An 18,607-nucleotide genomic window follows, 5' to 3' on the forward strand; every position below is an offset into this window, starting at 1 on the left:
ATATCCCACTTGAGTGTGTTAAAACTGCTTGGAGGTGTGAGTGAGAGCTGAGAAGACTGTGGATAACCAATGAGCCTTGACAACAAACAAAACTGGGGTGTACGCTCTAACGATTCAGAGAAAGCAGTTGCCCCCCCCCCCTCCCCCATTTCTGGATCTGTTCAATGTATCAATAATGCAAGTCATATTTCCTTTAAGACTCTATTTGAGCCTTCTGTAAAACTCTGTTAGAGTATTTGTTTGCTTGACAGACCACAGGGAAGGGTCATGGCCAGACATGTGTGCACATATGACAAAAGGAAGATGAATATGAAGAGTGTGAACTACTTTTTTCATTTGCTTCCAATGCAATCACTCGAAGCAGTCTGGGATTTTATCATACACATGCAATGATCATTCTTCACCACTAGATGGTGCAACTACCCTTTATAATTACCGTAACCTATGTGGTAGTATGATTTACAATATTGAGCAGGTTGTCATGTTAAACCATCCATGCTACAAAAATATATTTCCTTAAGTTGTTGTTTCCTTAAATTATTACAATAGTGCACCTGATCTTTCACCCTGCTATGCCTCACAGGCAAATGAGTTAATATTTTGTGCTAAAGTAATGCAGATATGTCAATGTGTTAACAGGTAACCAGATACAACCAGAAAAGTAAGCCCTTTGGAAATATCAAAGGGCAGTCTGGTACCAGACAGGTGATTGAATAAATTTTCTGCTTGCCTGAGGTAAAGCAACTGACCACCATTGATTCTGTGCAACACTCTCCAACAACCATGCCTCACTGTCCCATTTAATGGACAACTGAGATTGGCATTCTGTAGGAATAGTGATTTATACAATGAGCCCCACTCTCTGGGCTTTTATTCTTTTGATTTGTTCCAAGCTCAGAAAAAGCTCTACTTATGACATTTTCAATGAAACAGTTACTAGCAAAATTGCATTTTTCTGTTCATTTGTTTTTATTCTAAAATTCGTCTGTGGGTTTGAAAATTGTAGACACTGCACTGGATATAATGCGAGCGCTAATATCTGCCTTCCTACTCGGAGTCAAAGATTGAGGTGAAGAACAATGTTTGCTGGAATAAATTGAGGTGAAATTAGTAGAAGGTTTGACAGCAAACAGAAATCTCAGAAAAGCCTAATATTATCACATCTTTCTTTGCAGGATAAGCTCAACGTTCTTCTAGAAGTAACTGGAATTACTCTTAATACAAGAGAGATTGATGTGGAACTCCAACTTCAAACGTAAGCAATCAGTACTTTTTAAAATAAAAAACAGAAAGAACTGTGGAAGCTGCCAGAGCTGCTGGGCTCTTCCAACAATTTCTGTTGTTGTTTCAGTATTTTTTTAATCTACCTTGTTTCAAAACTCCATCACTAGGGTTGATTTTGAAAACATAGCTCTTTTTGTCTCAGCTTTTGTACTTTCCTGCTTCCATATTTTCTTAATAAAGTTAGAATTGGTCTTGGCAGTGGGATATTCCCACAATTGAATGATGCCTGAGGGATTTAATGAGTGCCTTTCCCTGTCACAGCCTTGGGGGGAGGAGGGAGTTGGTGAACAGGTGAAAGGAGGAAGTCCCTCATCATCAGGTACACTGTACCTAATTGAGGGACCCAACATCAAGCAAAAGAGGGTTGCTGAAAACTTACCTCCACTCCTGTGCCTTGGCCTCTGACAAAACTGCACCCCACCCATGGCCTCCACCCCATTACTTTCATACCACCCTTAGTTATATTTGATCTGGGATCCCATGACATTGCCCGGCCTTTCGTGAGTATAGTGCTGACTAAAGTCGTCACATGGAGCTGACAGCATCGAGTAAAGTGAGATTGAATGTAGATTGAGATTGGCTGACAGCTCTCAATTGCTGGAGTTTCTGGAGCTGTGGACCTCGATCACAGGAGAGGCTTCTTAGTGGCTATTTCAGTATCTAAAGATTGTTTGATTCTGTCAGGGCGATATCACACAACTATTAAGAGCATCTCTGGTTGTCTGACCATCTGTCGGTTCAACAAATTTCAGCCTTGTAAAGATTCTGGAATAAATGCTTATGTTTTGAATTAAAGGTGCAGCTAGGTTATCCATTTATTAGAGCTAGCCTCAAATCACTTAATATCTGAGCAGATAAAAATACAAAGAACGGAAAATCCCAGCCCTTGGTAAGAGCGTGGATAAGATTCATGAAAATATTGGGAGAGAGAAGAAAATACTTTTGTTACGAAGAAGCTAAAACATCAATGTCCACTTTTAACTGGATCAAAGAAAATTGAGACGAGATCTGTCGAATTTCCTCAAAACTGAGATGAGTTTGGGGTTATGGGAGGGGGTGCATTGTTGATGCAAAAGGGAAGACTGTTGACATGGGCGGTTACTAAATAATTATTGGAGAGGAAATGATTAGATTCATTTTCAGATTAGATTCCCTACAGTATGGAAACAGGCCCTTCGGCCCAACCAGTCCACACCAACCCTCCGAAGAGTAACCCACCCAGACCCATTTTCCCTCTGACCAATGCACCTAACACTATGGGCAATTTAGCATGGCCAATTCACCTAACCTGCACATCTTTGGACTGTGGGAGGAAACCGGAGCACCCGGAGGAAGCCTACGCAGACACTGGGAGAATGTGCAAACTCCACACAGACAGTTGCCCAAGGCTGGAATCGAACCTGGGACCCTGGAGCAGTGCCACCCACGATCACTAAGAAATTGAAGCAAGAAAATACGAGAATCATTTTATGCAGGAAGTTGTTGGAATCTGGAAGTTTTTCCAAGGATAGTTAAGGAATAATAACTACAGTGGAACATTTGGGGAGAAGCCACTTTTAAATAGACAAAAAATAGTCATCCTAAACGTTTCCTGTACCATATACCTGATATATGAAATGGTAACTGTGGCACTACAAGTTTTCTGATGACTTTTTTGCATTAAAAACCATCTGCTTGATTTCTGTCCAGTTCACTGGTTGAGTTGTTGGAAGCTATTGATAATCATATGGATAATCACTGGCAAAAATACATGTCTCATTGGACCACAGCAAAAGATGTTTGTTTCATTAATAGTATGCGATGTGACCATGAAATTAAGAATTGTGTAAAACTGTTACTCAAGCACTATTTTATTATTTTACAAACAGGGAAAGTACACAAAGTGACTTGAACACAGTTTTAGCATCAGTATCTGTGGAAATTCAGCTACAAGTTAGCCTTTCGATGTAAGTATGTGATTGATATATTTCAGATAATCTGAGATTATTTGCATCCTGAAAGTATGACACACATACTTCTTAACAAGATGCTGCCTTTATTAATAGGATGTATTTGCTGATTTTTTTTCCCCCAGCAGCTGGGATTCAGTAAATAATGTAACAAAACTAGAGGCTACTGCAATTCTTGTAACATAAGAAAGTCAGTATTGATCACATGATATTGAAGAATGCAACAGACATTTATTACGGTTCAATAATATGTATAAATAGTACATTCCTGGGCAGATCAGGATCTAAACTCCCATTAAACTATTTGGCTCCAATCAGCAGTATGCTTCCATTACATGTCATGCTTAAAGTAAGATGGCATTTGAGACACATGATAAGATACAGTGTGCAGTGATGATATCATGAGCCATGTCTTTTAAAGATGTACTGGCATATTGACTGTGAGACATAACATGACACTTGTAACATCATAACTTGAATCACGGAATGTAGATTTGCAATAAAGGTATTTATGAATTATTATGTACCAGTGCATTTTAAATGAGAATCATAAGAAATTAATTAACTCAGATTCTAAATACTGGAATATTGTGTGCAGTTCTGGTCACCTCGTTATTGGAAGGATGTGATTGCATTGGAGGGGATGTAGAAGAGATGCACCAGCATATTGCCTGGAGCAGTTTAGCTATGAAAAAGGCTGGATGGCTCAATTTTTATTTAAAGCAGAGTTTAGTTCCCCTTATTTGAAGAGATAAATAATGAAAGGGTATAATTTTAAGGCGAAAGCTGGAGGTTGAGAGGGGGATTGAGGAAAGAGTTTTTCATCCTGAGGATGATGGGAATCTGGAATGCACTGCCTGGGATGGGAATTAGGGTAGAAAACCCTGTAACCTTTAAAAACCTTGAATAAGCATTTCAATGCTAAAACATTCAAGGCTATAGGCCAAGTGCAGGAACCAAGTACACATTGGTCAGCATGGCAGTGATGAGCCAAAGGGACTTTTCTGCATTCTGTGACTCTATTGCTAAAGAACGTCTGCAACCTCGTGCGAATATGTTTCAGTGATTAAACATGCATTAGATAACTGCAGAGACAAACATTTGGCCTTTTAAGCCAGGTTTCATTCTGAGATCTAACCTGTCCATTATTAACATCATCTGGGATCTTACATGCTCAATGTATTTTCAGGGACTGAACTCCTTCTTGTTTACAGAGTGAACTGGGGAGTGTGGTGGTGGAGGACTGGAGTGGGGTGAGGGGAATGGAACCTGGGTCAAGATGAGTGAACCATGCTGTAGGGAAATGGTAATCTGAGTTGAACTGGACAGCCAGAAGCCAAGAACATAGAAGCTGCAAACAGTACGAGGATGGTGAGGGTTTCATTTACGTCAGTGTCATCAGCAACATGCTGTGGCGATGTGATGTCACTGTCAATGTCTATGTAAGTGGAGTCCATCTTGGCAATGGCAACATATTCCATTTTATTAAAGATACACAACACGTTTTGCAATATATTCTCTGATTACTGCATCTGAAATCACTGTTTGTACATTGCGGTTCAGGTTTGTAGATGAGCGACTATAGTTATCAAGTTTTCCAATAAACCTTTAATACTTTGCTCTTTCACTCACTGGAACAGTTTATCAGTTAGCAGTTTAATCCCTTGTGCTTTAGTTCACAAACCACTATAATTGATTGATCCAACATAACATGAGTTCACCAATGTGATATTGTGGCGTCCCAATAAAGTTATTTTTTTCTCCTTTGTTCTCATTAGGGAAAAGAAAACACAGCAAACATACTTCAGTGGTACTGTCATCGGTGAGAGTGCAATCAAGACGTTTGAAGCTATAGGAAGCCCTGTGGACTTCACCTTTGAGGTGCGTGCAACAAAGACATTTCTCAAAGTTCTATATACTTGTCTGAATTTGAAATACAGAACATCTTACTCAATGACGCTTTGCAAGTCAGTTGGGGAGGAGATGTTCACTGATTGCTTCGTGAAGTGAAATCAATAAAAAATAGTTAAACCAAGTGCTTGGAAACAATAATATTATGTTCCTATCATGTTAGATAGGACTTAAATTGGAGGTGTATGTTCCCATCCACATACTTTTTACTTAGATATTTGTTTTTGAAGCCTTTTCTAATTTCTTCATAATTAAGTGGCACAATAGATAAGGTAAAGTTGCCACAGCCTTACCAAACCACAGATCTACTCTCTCATTAGAGAGAAAGATGACTGGTGGTAGTTTAACCTGAGGGTCACCACTTCTCAGACGAGGGGAGAGGTTGAGAAGGTGAAGCCTTCATGGGAACCTTAGCTGTACAGGAATTGAACCCATACTGTTAGCATCACTTTGCATTGCAATCTAGCCATCCCGCCAACTGAGCTAACCAGCTGTAAAATAAATCACGCTGAAAAACCTCATTATGTTACCTACTCCTGATAAAATTGCAGAAACACAACTTGTGCTCTTGTGTGTGCAGAACACGGAATGACAGAAGATGCAGTGTTTAAGATGTAGCAAATAGAACTTGTAATCCCCTCTTCATAGATTTTGTACAGTAGCGGTTCATATCTTGTAGCTCACAAGTGAGATACAGATATTAAATGCACATTTTAACATGCTAACATTTTTTTGTGTTCAACTCCCTCTACAGGTGACAAACCATGGTGAGCCTTTGGGGGATTTAGGAACTCTGTACCTCAATTTTTTGTGGCCATATGAAATTAGTAATGGAAAGTGGTTACTGTATCTCACTGAAATCGAAATGAATGGGACAGAAAACCAGGACTGCCAACCAGTAGGGAACATTGTAAATGAGTTGAATTTAAAGGTAATTGGATATTTTCAGAATATTCATTATAATTAATCAACTCTAATTGTATTCACATATTGGCGTTAACAACACCTTGCACTTGTATTGTACTTTTAATGTAATTAAACATCTAAGGAACTTCACAGATACATTATAAAACAAAGTATGACATTGGGCTGCATGATGTGTTAGATCAACTGAACAAATAATGGGTGAAGACGTAGGTATTAAAGAGTTTCTTAATGGAGGAAAGAGATGACAGGTATAGGGAAGATTCCCAAGGCTCATGAAGGCACAGCCATTAAAAGTGGGTCATTTAAAAATAGATACACACAAGAAGCCAGAACGAGAGGAGTCCAGACATCGAAGAGGGTTGCACTGCCATCTTTTGGAGACAACATTTAAACAAGGCTCCATGTGTCTACTCAGTTGGTTGTAAAAGATCTGATCATAGAATCATAAAATCCCTACAGTGTGGAAACAGGCCCTTCGACCCAACAAGTCCACATCGATCCTGTGAAGAATAATCCACCCAGAACCATTTCCTTACCTTATAATCCTCCATTTACCCCTGACTAATGCACCTAACCTACACATCCCTGAACACTATGGGCAATTTAGCATGGCCAATTCACCTAACCTGCACATCTTTGGACTGTGGGACGAAACTGGAGCACCCAGAGGAAACCAATGCAGACACAGGGAGAATGTGCAAACTCCATTTCAAAGAAAAATAAGGAAGTTATTTCCAATGCCTTGCACAGCATTTATTTCCCAATCAACATCACAAAAAACAGATCATCTGGTCCTGATACTTGTATGCACTTTAGCTCCCATGTACAGAGTGTTGCATTAATTGTGACCTCAAAATCAAAAGAACTGCAAAAATTATATATTGTTTCATCGTAACAGAAGGAGTTTACAACCATAACTCTGTACCTAGTTATGTTACTGATTTAACTGGACTAAGAACCAAAAGTATCAGAGGGAGATAAGATGTTCTGTATTAGAAAGGAGGAAAAATTGACATATAAATAGTTGGCTGTCCTTGTGTGTCCTGTTCTCTGGACATAAGAGAAGAAAATAAATGCTACTTAAATTGTAGAACGTTTATGAGTTTGTGTATCACCTAAGCCAATTTTTCCAAAGAAATTTGAAGTTTCCACTGAGAATATTTAAATCCTATATCAATAATTATCCTAACTGTGCAGAACAATGAAGGTGTGAAATAAATTTGCTAACAACTCAGTACTTTATCATGTTTCAAAAGAACAAGCTTCACAGAGCGAGGATAGGGTAAAACATAGAGATGTCCAATTGTTGGGGGCAAATATTTAGATACATAAAGTTTAGTGGCAGTGATTGGCCTATAGTCAGTGCATATACATGATTTGTTCAATCAGACATCGGAAGGCGAAGATACAGGGAAGAATTTTTCAGTTCCTTGCTAATGGATATGTGAGGGCCAGAAGTTCACTCTCCATCAAATTAATTATCCTTGATGGGAGTGGGGACAGGGGAGAATGCATTCTCACTGGATTCTTTGGGTGAGAGGATTGGAAAATACCATCCAAAAAATGCGGTCATGTTTCTGGAAAGCAACATTTAGTTCTTGCGATTAATATGTACCTTGAAATTTCTTTTTCAGGAGAATAATCACACAACACACCCACAAAGAAGAAAACGTGAAGTGAAACCTTCAGCTGCCAAGAACTTAAAAATACTGGGCAAGGTGAAAAAAGGGAAAGGCGACTTGCAATTAGTAAGTGATTGAACTCGGGAACTTTGAAGGAACCATTCATGTTGTGGATATTAAATATGTGGGGCTGAAATGGTTCTGTTTCTCAGTAAAATGCATTGGGCAGTCTCAAATTCCTCTGACATGAGCATAAGAGGTATAGTAGTAAGTTTGCAGATGACACCAAAATTGGAGGTGTAGTGGACAGCAAAGAATGTTACCTCAGATTACAACGGGATCTTGTTCAGATGAGCCAATGAGCTGAGGAGGGGCAGATGGAGTATAATTTAGATGAATGCGAGGTGCTGCATTTTGGGAAAGCAAATCTTAGCAGGATTTATACACTTAATGGTAAGGTCCAAGGGAGTGTTGCTGAACAAAGAGACCTTAGAGTGCAGGCATAGCTCCTTAAAAATGGAATCACAGGTAGATAAGATAGTGAAGAAGGCGTTTGGTATGCTTTCCTTGATTGGTTGAATTATTGAGTACTGGAGTTGGAAGGTCATGTTGCGGCTGTACAGGACATTGGTTAGGCCACTGTTGGAATATTGCCTGCAAGTCTGGTTTCCTTCCTATTGAAAGGATGTTGTGAAACTTGAAAGGGTTTGGAAAAGATTTACAAGAATGTTGCCAGGGTTGGAGGATTTGAGTTATGGGGGGAGGTTGAATAGGCTGGGGCTGTTTTGCCTGAAGTGTCAGAGGATGAGGGATGACTTTATAGAATCTTATAAAATCATGAGGGGCATGTATAGGGTAGATAGACAAAGTCTTTTCCCTGGGGTGGGGGAGTCCAGAACTAGAGGGCATAGGTTTAGGATGAGAGGGGAAAAATATAAAAGAGACCAAAGGGCAACTATTCACACACAGGATGCTACGTGTATGGAATAAGCTGCCAGAGGAAGTGATGGAAGCTGGTACAATTGCAACATTTAAAAGGCATCTATATGGGCATATGGATAGAAAGGGTTTGGAGGGATATGGACCAGATGCTGGCAGGTTGGACTGGATTGGGTTTGAATATCTCGTCGGCATGGACAAGCTGGACCGAAGGGTCTGTTTCCATGTTGTACATCTCTATGACTCTATGTCCACTGTAAAATTGTGGCATAATTCTCAGTGCTTAAAATATGGGTGTTCACTCAGATTTCACCTCGTGATAACATACTAACATATAATCAATGATAGATGGGTAAAACTCCTTTGGTTCATGCAATATGGGACCTAAACTGGTCTGTGTGATCACTCTGGCCCTGAATTCCTCTCAGTATTTACCATTTATAAGAGGTGATGTTCCCAATACTACAATAACTAAACCATGCAAATAAAATGTTTGTTTTTCAATTCTTGCTGGTAGTGAAAATCTACAGCAAGGACAGACAAACAGTACCATTAGATATACTCCTATCTTGAGATGCAGCCTTGATTTTGATACATGAAGCAAAATCATTATCAGTGGCAGTTATTGATATCATGGTGTGTTGTAGTTATAATGTTGACAGGCAACTTCTGATAGCTCAAAGGACACTTGTTCAGGAAAAAACACAAATACATTCTGTTGGTTGGTGTAATAAAAAGTCTTCAAATAAAAACATTCTATGAATGAGGCAGCATTATTCAAACCAATTGTGATTTGGAGCAATTCTCAGATTTTGGCATTTTTGTGTTTCAAGGCAATTTGGCATGCAAATTTAATATTAGTCTTTATTGTGAGGGGTTGAGGTACAAGAGGAGATTAAGGAAGTCTTGCTGCTTATCTAAATGACTTTGGTGAAATTGCATCTGGAATGCTATAGATGGTTATGGTGTCCTTAGCCTTAGGATGGATATACTTCCATGGATGGAGTTCAACAAAAGTGCACTAGAATCATACACCAGAGAAAAATACTGCAGTTTTCAGGAAATCTTAAGAAAAAATAGAAATGTTGGAAATACTCAACAAGTCAGACAGCACCTGTGAAGAGAGTATCAGAGATAATGGGTAGATCTTAACAGTTCTTACACAATGGAGGGTTGTAATGGCCAGTGAGGAGGTTCTAGACATCAAGGACAAAAAGTCCCATTTTCCAACCAAGTGTTGAATGGTGAGATAGAGATCTTGCTCGTCAGCAGCTAGATATTTATTTTCATGCATCACCATGCATTAATGTGTCTTTATTAATTCATCTCACCTCATTATTATGCAGTGTCCCATTCTTCTACCTGCTGGCTAGAAACCAGATGATAATTCCATATGAAGATTAGAGTAGCTACTCTAGCTCACCTCTTGCTCACCTACACGTCCACCATGAATGCAAGGCTTCACCATCTCAGGAAACACTCACTGGGAAACAATTGAATGCACCTGGAATGCATTGGCATTCAACACATCAGCATGGCACAACTCCAACCCACTTACTGTAGTCTTCGTCACTTAAGTGCTGCGATTTGGAGCACACCAGCACATGTTATTGTGACACAGCTACCAGGAAATTTTGTATGTAGGTACAGGCACAATCTTATGGTTGGATTGTGGTGCATCTCAGGGCTGTATACTCACTCTCCCAGCTCTCACTTACTTTCTACTTATTTGGATGTTCACAGCATCCTTGCATCACCTTGCCTTTTTGCACTTTGCCCCCTCAGACTTTGATTTTGACCAGTTTTATAGTGTGCACGATAATTTTAGCCCAGGTAACTTCTCATGTTTTCCAGCTGTTGTCAGTCATTGGGATGAACATGATGTTTTATGTCACCATTCTACGTCAATCTTCAAGAAAGGTTTATGACTGTTTGGAATTCTCTACTTCAAAGGATGGTAGATGATCAGTAACTAAGTATGTACAGCAGTGAAATTTATAGGTTTTTGGGAAGCTAAAATCAAAGAGATATGGAGCTAAGATGAGAAAATGCAGTTGAGTTAAAAGATCAGCCATGATCCTGTTGGATGATGCAGCAGACTCAAGGAGTCATATGACCTACACTACCAATATTTGATGTTCTGAAGAAAGTGTTGTTAGTTTATTGCTACATGTAACTACAATGCTCGGAGTATTGCCCAACTCATGATAGCATTTCTGAGACTAGTTTCCATCTTGTGGTTTAAAATAGTATTTATGGTAAGTCTACATTTATGAATTGTAGGTGTTATTTGTGATAGATGACACAACAGACCTCAGCTCTGATTGGATTTTTTTCTAATAACTGGATAGCTTGATATTTCTCCCAAGTTTAACAGGTAGGCAATTATAACTGGTAACAGCACATAATTTCTGGCAGACAGACTATTTGTGATATATATAATGTAGAGATTTCACTGAAACCTAGACCAGACCTCCCAGCCTAAATAGGTTCAACTTCTAAAGTTTCCCAAAACTTAATAATTTTGTTAATTGCACAACTAGTTATGTAAAATTGTGACAAATGTACATGTAGTTTTTGAATGAATGTGATGAAAAGACCTGTGCTTTGATAGATACAGAAACTAATTCACAGTTATGAATTACAGTGCATCACCTTGAGACCATAAAATAGAGTAATGTCTACCAGTGACAATGCTGATGGCATTATAGCTTTTATGTATCAAAACATTATACAGTAAACAAAAAAAAATCACAGATATTTGATTTGCACATTCTGTACTGGAAGATATATTTTGTGTTAGTTGTGATGCCTTTTAATTTGGAGCTATAATGATCATGTCCCTTTAACTGACACCTTTAAGTACCTTCCAAAGCACATTCACATCATTGTCACCTTCATCAAAAAGCTAAATATGGTGAATATAAAACACTTTTTTAATAGGTTGCATAATTTTTGTGATCAATTTTTTGGTGTTGCTTGATTTAACCTTTCAACATGACATTTATCTGTCTGAAACAAATCAATAAATGCTGCTGAATATTCATCTGTTTAATAGGATTGTAAACACAAACCAACGGCCCGGTGCAAACAGTTCAGTTGTTTGCTACACAACATGACTCAAAAGGCAACAGTAACACTCCGGGCACGGCTATGGAACAGCACCTTCCTGGAGGTACAGACTGAATCATGTCAACTGGGGAATTAGTTCCAGTTTTTCTTTTTATATCTTTCTGTTTGACCATCAGCCTCTTTACAGCATCTTCCAACATTGATTTATGGGCAAACAGCAGGGACTGTTTACTTGCAAGCTCAAATTGAACACAGCAATCAATCCCTGTTGTACCTCCCTTGATTTGTTTTCCCTTCTGTTACACCCAGTGGCCAAGCACACAACGGGGCTTTTGTATCTGATTAAGCTAACTCCAGTGAAACACTTTATTTCTGAGTCCATGGATCAGTATAATAATTTCCTTCTGTAATCAATAGATGACAGGTATTAGAAAAAAATACTAAAAATTAAAAGAGATCTGCAGACAATTGGATAGTAAAATTAAGTTATAAAATTGTGCCTTGCTTCTCTAAGACAAATTTTACACAGAACTATAATTTTGAAGAAATTCTTAAAGTATGTACTTTATTTAGACCCATGTAGGTAACATTCTTGATCAATCTCTAAGGACTAGATGATTTACAAGTTGTCTCTCTTGTCAGTCAAATGCTATAATTTCAAAATTAATCATTGATCACTTTCTTTGGGTGTACACTGACTGCTAAGGCTCCAATATGGTGAGCAGAAAATGTGTTTACATTTCTGGCTGGAAGTACGCAACATATTGAGTGAGAATGAAAAGTATGCGGCCACTATCCAAACCTGTAATTAATGATATGTCCTTGTAATATTGTAAATACATACATGTGAATCAGGAGTAGTCAGGCACTCAGTTCCTCAAGCATCTACTGCCATTCAATTAGATAATGGCCAATTTGATTTTTCTATATTCTTACCTACTCTTAATAACCTTAGATAATGTTAGATGGATTGGCCATGCTAAATTACCCCACAGTGTCCAGGGATGTGTAGGCTAGGTGGATTAGCCATGGTAAGTGCGGGGTTATGGGGATGGGATGGGATGTTCTTTGGAGAGTCGGTGCAGACTTGATGGGCCAAATGGCCTCTAAGTGCACTGTAGGGGTTTGATATTCTATTGTGCTTAACCTTCATGAGATGTAATGCTTGTTTGAGTTCTCCTTTCTGAGACTAGTTTTTCCTGAGTCAGAAATCCAGGATTCCCTGCCAAACCCAACTGAAAATATAAGGACTATACTTCTCAAAACCTTACTGAAGGGACAGATTGACACATTTTCTTTCATTACTACAGTCACACCCATTGATTTACTCCCATTCCCTGTTGCCTTAGTACTACTGCAGTGCCAAGCACAGCCGAGTCTTGCATTCGTTTTTGGTAGCAGAAGCTCATCGTCTCACTGGTTGCAAGATAATGAGGCATGAGGTCTAATATTGGCAGAGTCTCAGGCATCACCATTCAGACACAGGCAATTTAATCTGAACTTCTTGTGTGCTGAAAAAATGACTCAACTGAATATCCAGGCCAGTAATTTTTTCACTTTAACTACTGATGGCTTGCATTTTTAATTTTTTTTAATATGTCTGATAATAATGTTGCATAATCATTGGCGTTTCTGTGAAAGTTTACTGAATCACTTAAAGCCCTCGGATGCATTTCTTGTTTTGTTATTCTAGGAATACAGGGACTATGGTCGGATTACTGTAATGATAGAGGCGTCCTTGCACTTGATGACAAATGTCACCACAATCAAAATGAAGCAACCAGATGTGACAGTGAGTTCTTTCAAATTTTCTTGTAATCAATAGTTATTTGAAACTATTTGCTCTCATTCTTCTTATTTGTGAATATAGGTGAAATTAAAGCAAAATCGTTTAGTTTTAGAAACTACATCCAATACTAGCATTTTGTTTGCATCCTTAGTGTGGTAAAACATCTCTGGGTGCTACACTGGGGCCCTACCAAACAAAATTTGATAACAGAGTCACATAAGGGGATATTATGACAGTACCCAGAGTGAGCAGGGTGAAGAGGTTTAAGAACAGAATTCCAGAGATTCGGATTTAAGTAGGTGAAAGCATCGCTGCAAATGATAGAGTGATGTAAGTGGTGGTGGATGTATTGGAGGCTGAAAAAGGCCAGAAATTGAGGAAATTTTGGGGTAAATTACAGGTATATGGAGAGGTGAACTTAAGAAGGAGGTGGAAGTCAAGATTGGGCGGCACGGTGGCACAGTGGTTAGCACTGCTGCCTCACAGCGCCTGAGACAAAGGTCAATTCCCGACTCAGGCGACTGACTGTGTGGAGTTTGCATGTTCTCCCCGTGTCTGCGTGGGTTTCCTCCGGGTGCTCCGGTTTCCTCCCACAGTCCAAAGATGTGCGGGTCAGGTGAATTGGCCATGCTAAATTGCCCGTAGTGTTAGGTAAGGGGTAAATGTACGGGTATGGGTGGGTTGCGCTTCAGCGTGTCGGTGTGGACTTGTTGGGCCGAAGGGCCTGTTTCCACACTGTAAATAATCTAATCTAATCTAATCTAATCTAATTAGAGTGGTGCTGGAAAATCTCAGCAGGTCAGGCAACATCCGAGGAGCAGGAAAATTGACGTTTCTGGCAAAAGACCTTCATGAGAAATTCCTGCTCCTCGGATGCCACCTGACCTACTGTGCTTTTTCAGCATCACTCTAATCTTGACTCTGATCTCCAGCATCTGCAGTCCTCACTTTCGCCTTAAGAAGGAGGTGCCTCAGTAAGCAATTCAGCTGTTTGGGCCTGCTGTGCCATTTAATAATGAGCATAAAGGATCTCCATCTCGGCCTCGGTGGACGGCACGGTGGCACAGTGGTTGGCACTGCTGCCTCACAGCGCCTGAGACCTGGGTTCAATTCCCGACTCAGGCGACTGACTGTGTGGAGTTTGCACGTTCTCCCCGTGTCTGCGTGGATTTTCTCCGGGTGCTCCGGTTTCCTCCCACAGTCCAAAGATGTGTGGGTCAGGTGAATTGGCCATGCTAAATTGCCCGTAGTGTTAGGTAAGGGGTAAATGTACGGGTATGGGTGGGTTGCGCTTCAGCGGGTCAGTGTGGACTTGTTGGGCCGAAGGGCCTGTTTCCACACTAAGTAATCTAATCTAATCCACATTACTGACCGCTCCCCATCAACAGGAACCATTGAAATGTTTTAAAAATGAGAAGGAAGCTGTTCTCTGTAGAAGGTGAGGTAACTGGGGTGAGGCATAGTATGTTCTGATTGTGTACATGAAGGAATTCAAAAAGAGATTGTGACATCTGACGTCACAAAGCAAATGCAATGCACAATGACTACAAATGGCTAATTGTTCAGGGAACATCTTCCTTGTTTATTCCTGAAACACCAACTGCTAGGAGGTAGGATGAGCCTTCTTCCAGTGATATTTATAGGGTCACTTGGCATATTACAACTGGCTGACTTTTGCTCAAGTTAATGAAAGCATTTTGTTGAGTTGCTGGTACAGTTTGACCGCAGAGAAAAAGGAAAGGACACTGTCTTGCATAGACATGAGGGGTATTAGTTGGATTGATATTTGCTTTGCAGTCTGAGCAGAACATGAAGGACAGTGAAGCAAACGCCCAGAAGAAGGAATAAGCTTACCAGAGCTCCAGTCTTATGTTTGGGTCAGCAGGAGCATTGCTTCAGGAGCCTTTGCCTAAGGTGGTAGCAACGGAGTTGCTACCTCCTTCACAAAAATCTGAAAACTTCACACTAAGGCAAAGATGACTGCCCTGCTGGCTGTGAAAATTACCTTTGCCCTTTTATTCGTTGCAACCAGTTCCTTCTAGTTAGGAGCTGACAATATTGATAACATGTCAAAAGTTGCCTTCATTACAGCATCCAGGCAGAAGTGTTTTACAGGAGAAGGGTCTGCTTTCTCATGTCCCTGAGGAGGGAATATCAGTCCCTCATACTGGTGAACATTGCAAAAATTGTTTTCCATGATGCAATATGGTAATTGTGGACTTCTCAATGTACAAAGTGAAGTATCACCAAGTTTCAATAAAGAATGGAAAATCCACCAAATGTGCAACAATTGTTTCATTTGTCATACAAAACCAGGCAGAGTGTGGATCAGTTCTTTATCAAAATGTTCCCTTGAACTAAACTGGACATCTCTTTTCATTTAATTCAGGCATTTCTCAACATTGAATCCCAAGTTGACGATGAACTACCTTATGAGATACCAGGGTGGATTATTGCTGTAGCAGTGGTGGCAGGAATCGTATTATTGAGTCTGATAATCTTTTTACTCTGGAAGGTATGTTCTAAGAAAAAGAAAACTTCATTTTCATAGAGTCCCTTTTTATAGACTGAACATTTTGTAAACTCTGGGCTCAAATTTAGGCTACAGAAACAGCCAAAGCCAAGAAATCAGAGAAGCCACAAACACAGAAGGTGATTGGTGCACATGCAATTTGGACAAATCCTGTTCTTGCGTACAAGTGTTTCTTGGTAGCAATTATTTACACAATTGAGGGAGCTAATCCTATAGTTGGACCACACTGACGTGTAGTTCCTCTCCTGTGAACCCAGACATGCTTCTGGCCTCTGCTTGGAAATGCTAATTTGAGTCCTTCTGATGCTTGAAGCATTAATCATTTTGGTGATAACTTAAAATATGTAGGGGAAAGGGAAATGCGGAGAAATACAACATGCAATGAGTCCAATATTGCCCATTTTACTCTATCACTTGAAGTTAGAATTATCCTCTTATCATTTTGTTTGCCCTGTTAGTCATCTGGTGTCACGGGGTTGTTTTTCAGGACTGACCTCTGTCATTATTACCAACTCCATTTGAAATTAGATTAAAGTTGAGATGAGCTACAATATTATTATTAGTAGTTTCTAGGTGAAATGAAAGATGTCTCCTATTATCTATGTTTAGAAAATAGAAAATTATTTTTACCCCAGTGGAAGGAAACTTATATGATTGCTGCAAAATTACTTTGCACAACTTTCACAGTTATCCCAATCAATTTAATCTGCTAATATGAAATGTGTTGATGTCAATGACCAGACAACAATATTTAGCTGTTTGTTTTTTTTCATGAAAAATAGGCCCTCAAAGAGATGAAGGTTTTCTTTTGTAATTAAGTATTTAACAGGTCAATGGCTTAGATTGTATAATATATTCTAATTCAACAGATATTTTGTTCAAATGTCATTATCTTATCAAATATTTAGTTGTATCACATATCTCCTTGCACTTGGCTATTCAGTCATGAAGTATAGAATTCCTTTGGTCAAATTAAACGCTGCATGTGCAACTAGATGCTGCAGAACATCTGGCCTTTGTATTGATCAAATGCTTCATCAGAACATTATTTTAATCAAAAAGATCCATCTAGAAACTTGTCAAGAGAATACAGTATGAATAAAATAAGTCCATGTAATAAAGTATGAAGAAAAAGGAATATAACAGGCTATTGTGAAGGCGTTAGAGTCCTGCAAATCATTTGTAGCCAATCTATGATCATAATTTGACTTTGTGTGTTTCAAATGATGACAAGCAGTTTTAAATTTTTTATTCATAGTGTGGAACTAAGATCAATTAATTGTTTGATGCAATTAAAGACTTTGGTTAATCTCACGCTTCACAATATTTTTGGAAATTTGTTCAGTATGATGTTTAGGTGGTGATTTGTATTTATAAAAATACTTTGGATTGATAGATTTGCGTAAATGAGACAAAATGGTATAAATGTATACCAAAGAAATTATGGATGTTTCAATGATTACTGTACGACTGGTCATCTACGAAGAGTTGCCACAATGACATATTTTCAATTTCCTGTTGCTGGGCACCTAGTTCTAATATTGTTTTTTGCTCATTTAAGTCAGTTTTGACCTACAAAAGCATTTAAGCATGCAAAGTGGCATATTCAAATGTATTTGATAGTGGGATGTTTGCAGCTATTTGAAATTTCCTTATAGTTTGTTACTCTATATTTTTCTCACTTAGTGGGCATTTATAGATTATACTAAGCAATATAATTGCATTTTTGGCTCTGGCCAAATTAATTTTGCCCTTGAACCCTCCGAATATATGCTTTTTCTGAAAATACAGTACTCTTTTTAACCAAAACTTGTCTTTTCTTAATATCTTGTAACCAGAAATATTCAACAGTCATCAAAAAGTGTGGCACTGGAAAAGCACAGCAGGTCTGGTAGTATCCGAAGAGCAGGACAGTCAATGTTTCAACCATAAGCCCTTCATTAGGAAGGACTTATGCCCAAATGTCGACTCTCCTTTTCCTTGGATACTGCCTGATCTGCTGTGCTTTTCCATCATCACACTTTTTGACCCTGATCTCCAGCATCTACAGTCTTCACTTTCTCCCAGAAATATATAACACCCAATTAGGCCTTCCTTGAGCCAGGGCTGTTTTATCAATGCATCATCACAATCCCATGTGATAATCTATGACTGTAACTATAACCAATCGTATTAACAATACTCTATACATTCACATGCAGACAGCGTAGCTCTGATTTAGACTTCATTATTTTCTGTCACTCTGACTTTACGTATTAATTGACTAGTGTGTATTCTAGTACAAAATGATTCTACCCCCATTATTTCATCATCATCCTGTGAATTTGTTAAACTAAAAAAAGCTGTAAACAGTTTATGCAAAGATAACAGCAAAATGTGAAATGTTAATTATGGCATAGGAAGGGATGTAGAAAGCAAACTTGAATGTGATTAAAATAGCTAGGGGTGACACTTGAAGAGGCTTAGGAGTCTGACTAAGCTCAACATTTAGCATGTCCATCTTACACAGAGTTGCAGTCAATTGAATGTTGAACTACAGACAAAACTGTAAAGTACAAGTCAGCATGTTTGATAGTGATAC

At 38.9% G+C, this 18,607-nt stretch overlaps 1 protein-coding gene across 1 annotated transcript in view; it reads left to right on the forward strand.

Annotated features, from left to right (window-relative positions):
• Positions 1-18,607, forward strand: part of itga3b (integrin, alpha 3b) — a 164,211-nt gene that overhangs the window by 133,568 nt on the left and 12,036 nt on the right. The window contains exons 17-24 of the mRNA XM_060849050.1: positions 1,176-1,255; positions 3,153-3,230; positions 5,012-5,114; positions 5,899-6,075; positions 7,706-7,819; positions 11,691-11,807; positions 13,398-13,496; positions 15,883-16,008. Coding sequence (XP_060705033.1) covers positions 1,176-1,255; positions 3,153-3,230; positions 5,012-5,114; positions 5,899-6,075; positions 7,706-7,819; positions 11,691-11,807; positions 13,398-13,496; positions 15,883-16,008 — 894 coding nt within the window. The remainder of the gene's footprint in view (positions 1-1,175; positions 1,256-3,152; positions 3,231-5,011; positions 5,115-5,898; positions 6,076-7,705; positions 7,820-11,690; positions 11,808-13,397; positions 13,497-15,882; positions 16,009-18,607) is intronic.

This window comes from Hemiscyllium ocellatum, chromosome 32, assembly GCF_020745735.1.
Source record: "Hemiscyllium ocellatum isolate sHemOce1 chromosome 32, sHemOce1.pat.X.cur, whole genome shotgun sequence".
NCBI lineage: Eukaryota > Metazoa > Chordata > Chondrichthyes > Orectolobiformes > Hemiscylliidae > Hemiscyllium > Hemiscyllium ocellatum.